At 39.6% G+C, this 1,382-nt stretch overlaps 1 protein-coding gene across 1 annotated transcript; it reads right to left on the reverse strand.

The window, feature by feature from the left end:
* Nucleotides 1–47: 47 nt before the first annotated feature.
* Nucleotides 48–1,320, reverse strand: LOC111669890 (calreticulin-like; the record flags this gene model as incomplete). Its single annotated transcript, XM_023426386.2, has 3 exons — nucleotides 48–332; nucleotides 617–711; nucleotides 1,086–1,320. Coding segments are annotated over 3 exons (615 nt in total), but the record flags the coding sequence as incomplete, so codon positions are not given.
* Between the last annotated feature and the right edge of the window lie 62 nt (nucleotides 1,321–1,382).

Raw genomic sequence — 1,382 nt, forward strand, 5'->3', positions numbered from 1 at the left:
AAAAAAAAAACATACGGGTTTCATAGAAATTAAGAGAATTTTGTCTGTTAAGATAAAGATAAGAAAGAAATAGACCCAAAAGGACTATGAAAAATATAAACAGATGGCTCAATCTGACTGACCTCTGGTTTCTTATCGTCAGGGTCGGGAATCTTCTCCCTGTCGTCCCAGTCCTCTGGCTTTTTGGCTTCAGGGTCCTTCATTTTTATTGGAGGCAGGAAGTCCCAGTCGTCCTCCAGATTGCCAGACTCAACCTTCTTATTGTCGATCTTGACCTCATAAGTGTTGTCAGGGTTGACAACCAGCGTGTACAAGTGGGAGTACTCATCATCCTACAGAACAGAAAGGAAATGTGAGCAGCTATTGTGATTGGGTTTGATGCATGAATGATTTCCATATAATGTTTTTATAATGACATACACTTTCCACTTTCAACATGTACTTGCAGATTTGGTTTTATGATGTGCAGGACAATGGCAATTCTGCTATTACAAATCGGCCAAGCATTTGAGCAAACAACCTAAGGGCACATTTATTCATTCAAATGGGAATTAGAAAAAGCGTTTGCCATTTCCCAAATAAAGATTAAAACAAGAACCATTTAATGATGTCTCACCTTGCATCTGATGTCCTTGTTAATCAGATGGTTCTTGCCTTTGTAGTTGAAGATAACATGAACCTTCTTTGTGCCAGGGCCACAAATATCAGGACCTGAACAAACCCACAAATAAACAAGTGAAAAAGTGTCCTTCAGTTACCAGCAGCACTTAAGCAAACACAAAGAACACCTCAAATTTCTATAAATTATCTATAATTTAATAAACTTTCAAAAACACTTTGCCAGACAAAATCTGTGCCTTTTTAAAGTGGGTGACAGTAAATCACAAGTGTGTGCCTATTTGTCTGTGTATAGAACTAAATTAAGAGCTGTAAAACTGTGCTGAAACATAATGACAAGAAAAAAATGCCACCAATGCAGATTTTCTGAATTGTCAAGGTGACTGGTTTTGACAGAAGGCTAGTACTGTTATCACTGAGGAATATTCATAAGAGACATAGTCCTTTGGCAAACTGTCCAAACTTACCAAACATGATGTTGTAGACAGAGTCTCCATGCATGTCGTCCTGGTTGACGTCAGAGGGAAACAGTTTAATGTAGCCTCCACCACAGTCAATGCTCTGCTCATGTTTCACAGAAAACTGGATGACTAGAGGCTGGCCCTGGTTGCTGAAATCATCAAAACGGGTTGACAAGGCGTAGAAGCGGGCGTCCTGGCTCGTCTGCAGACCTGCATTAGAAACAGTGTTACTGCAATGTGGCTACATTAAGGGAAAATCTAGCGTAAACCACAAGTCATCATGTTGTGTCTATAAAACTGTGC

Source organism: Seriola lalandi, unplaced genomic scaffold (genome assembly GCF_002814215.2).
Source record: "Seriola lalandi dorsalis isolate HSWRI2012SDOR001 ecotype SW California unplaced genomic scaffold, Sedor1 jcf7180002005257, whole genome shotgun sequence".
NCBI classification, from domain to species: domain Eukaryota; kingdom Metazoa; phylum Chordata; class Actinopteri; order Carangiformes; family Carangidae; genus Seriola; species Seriola lalandi.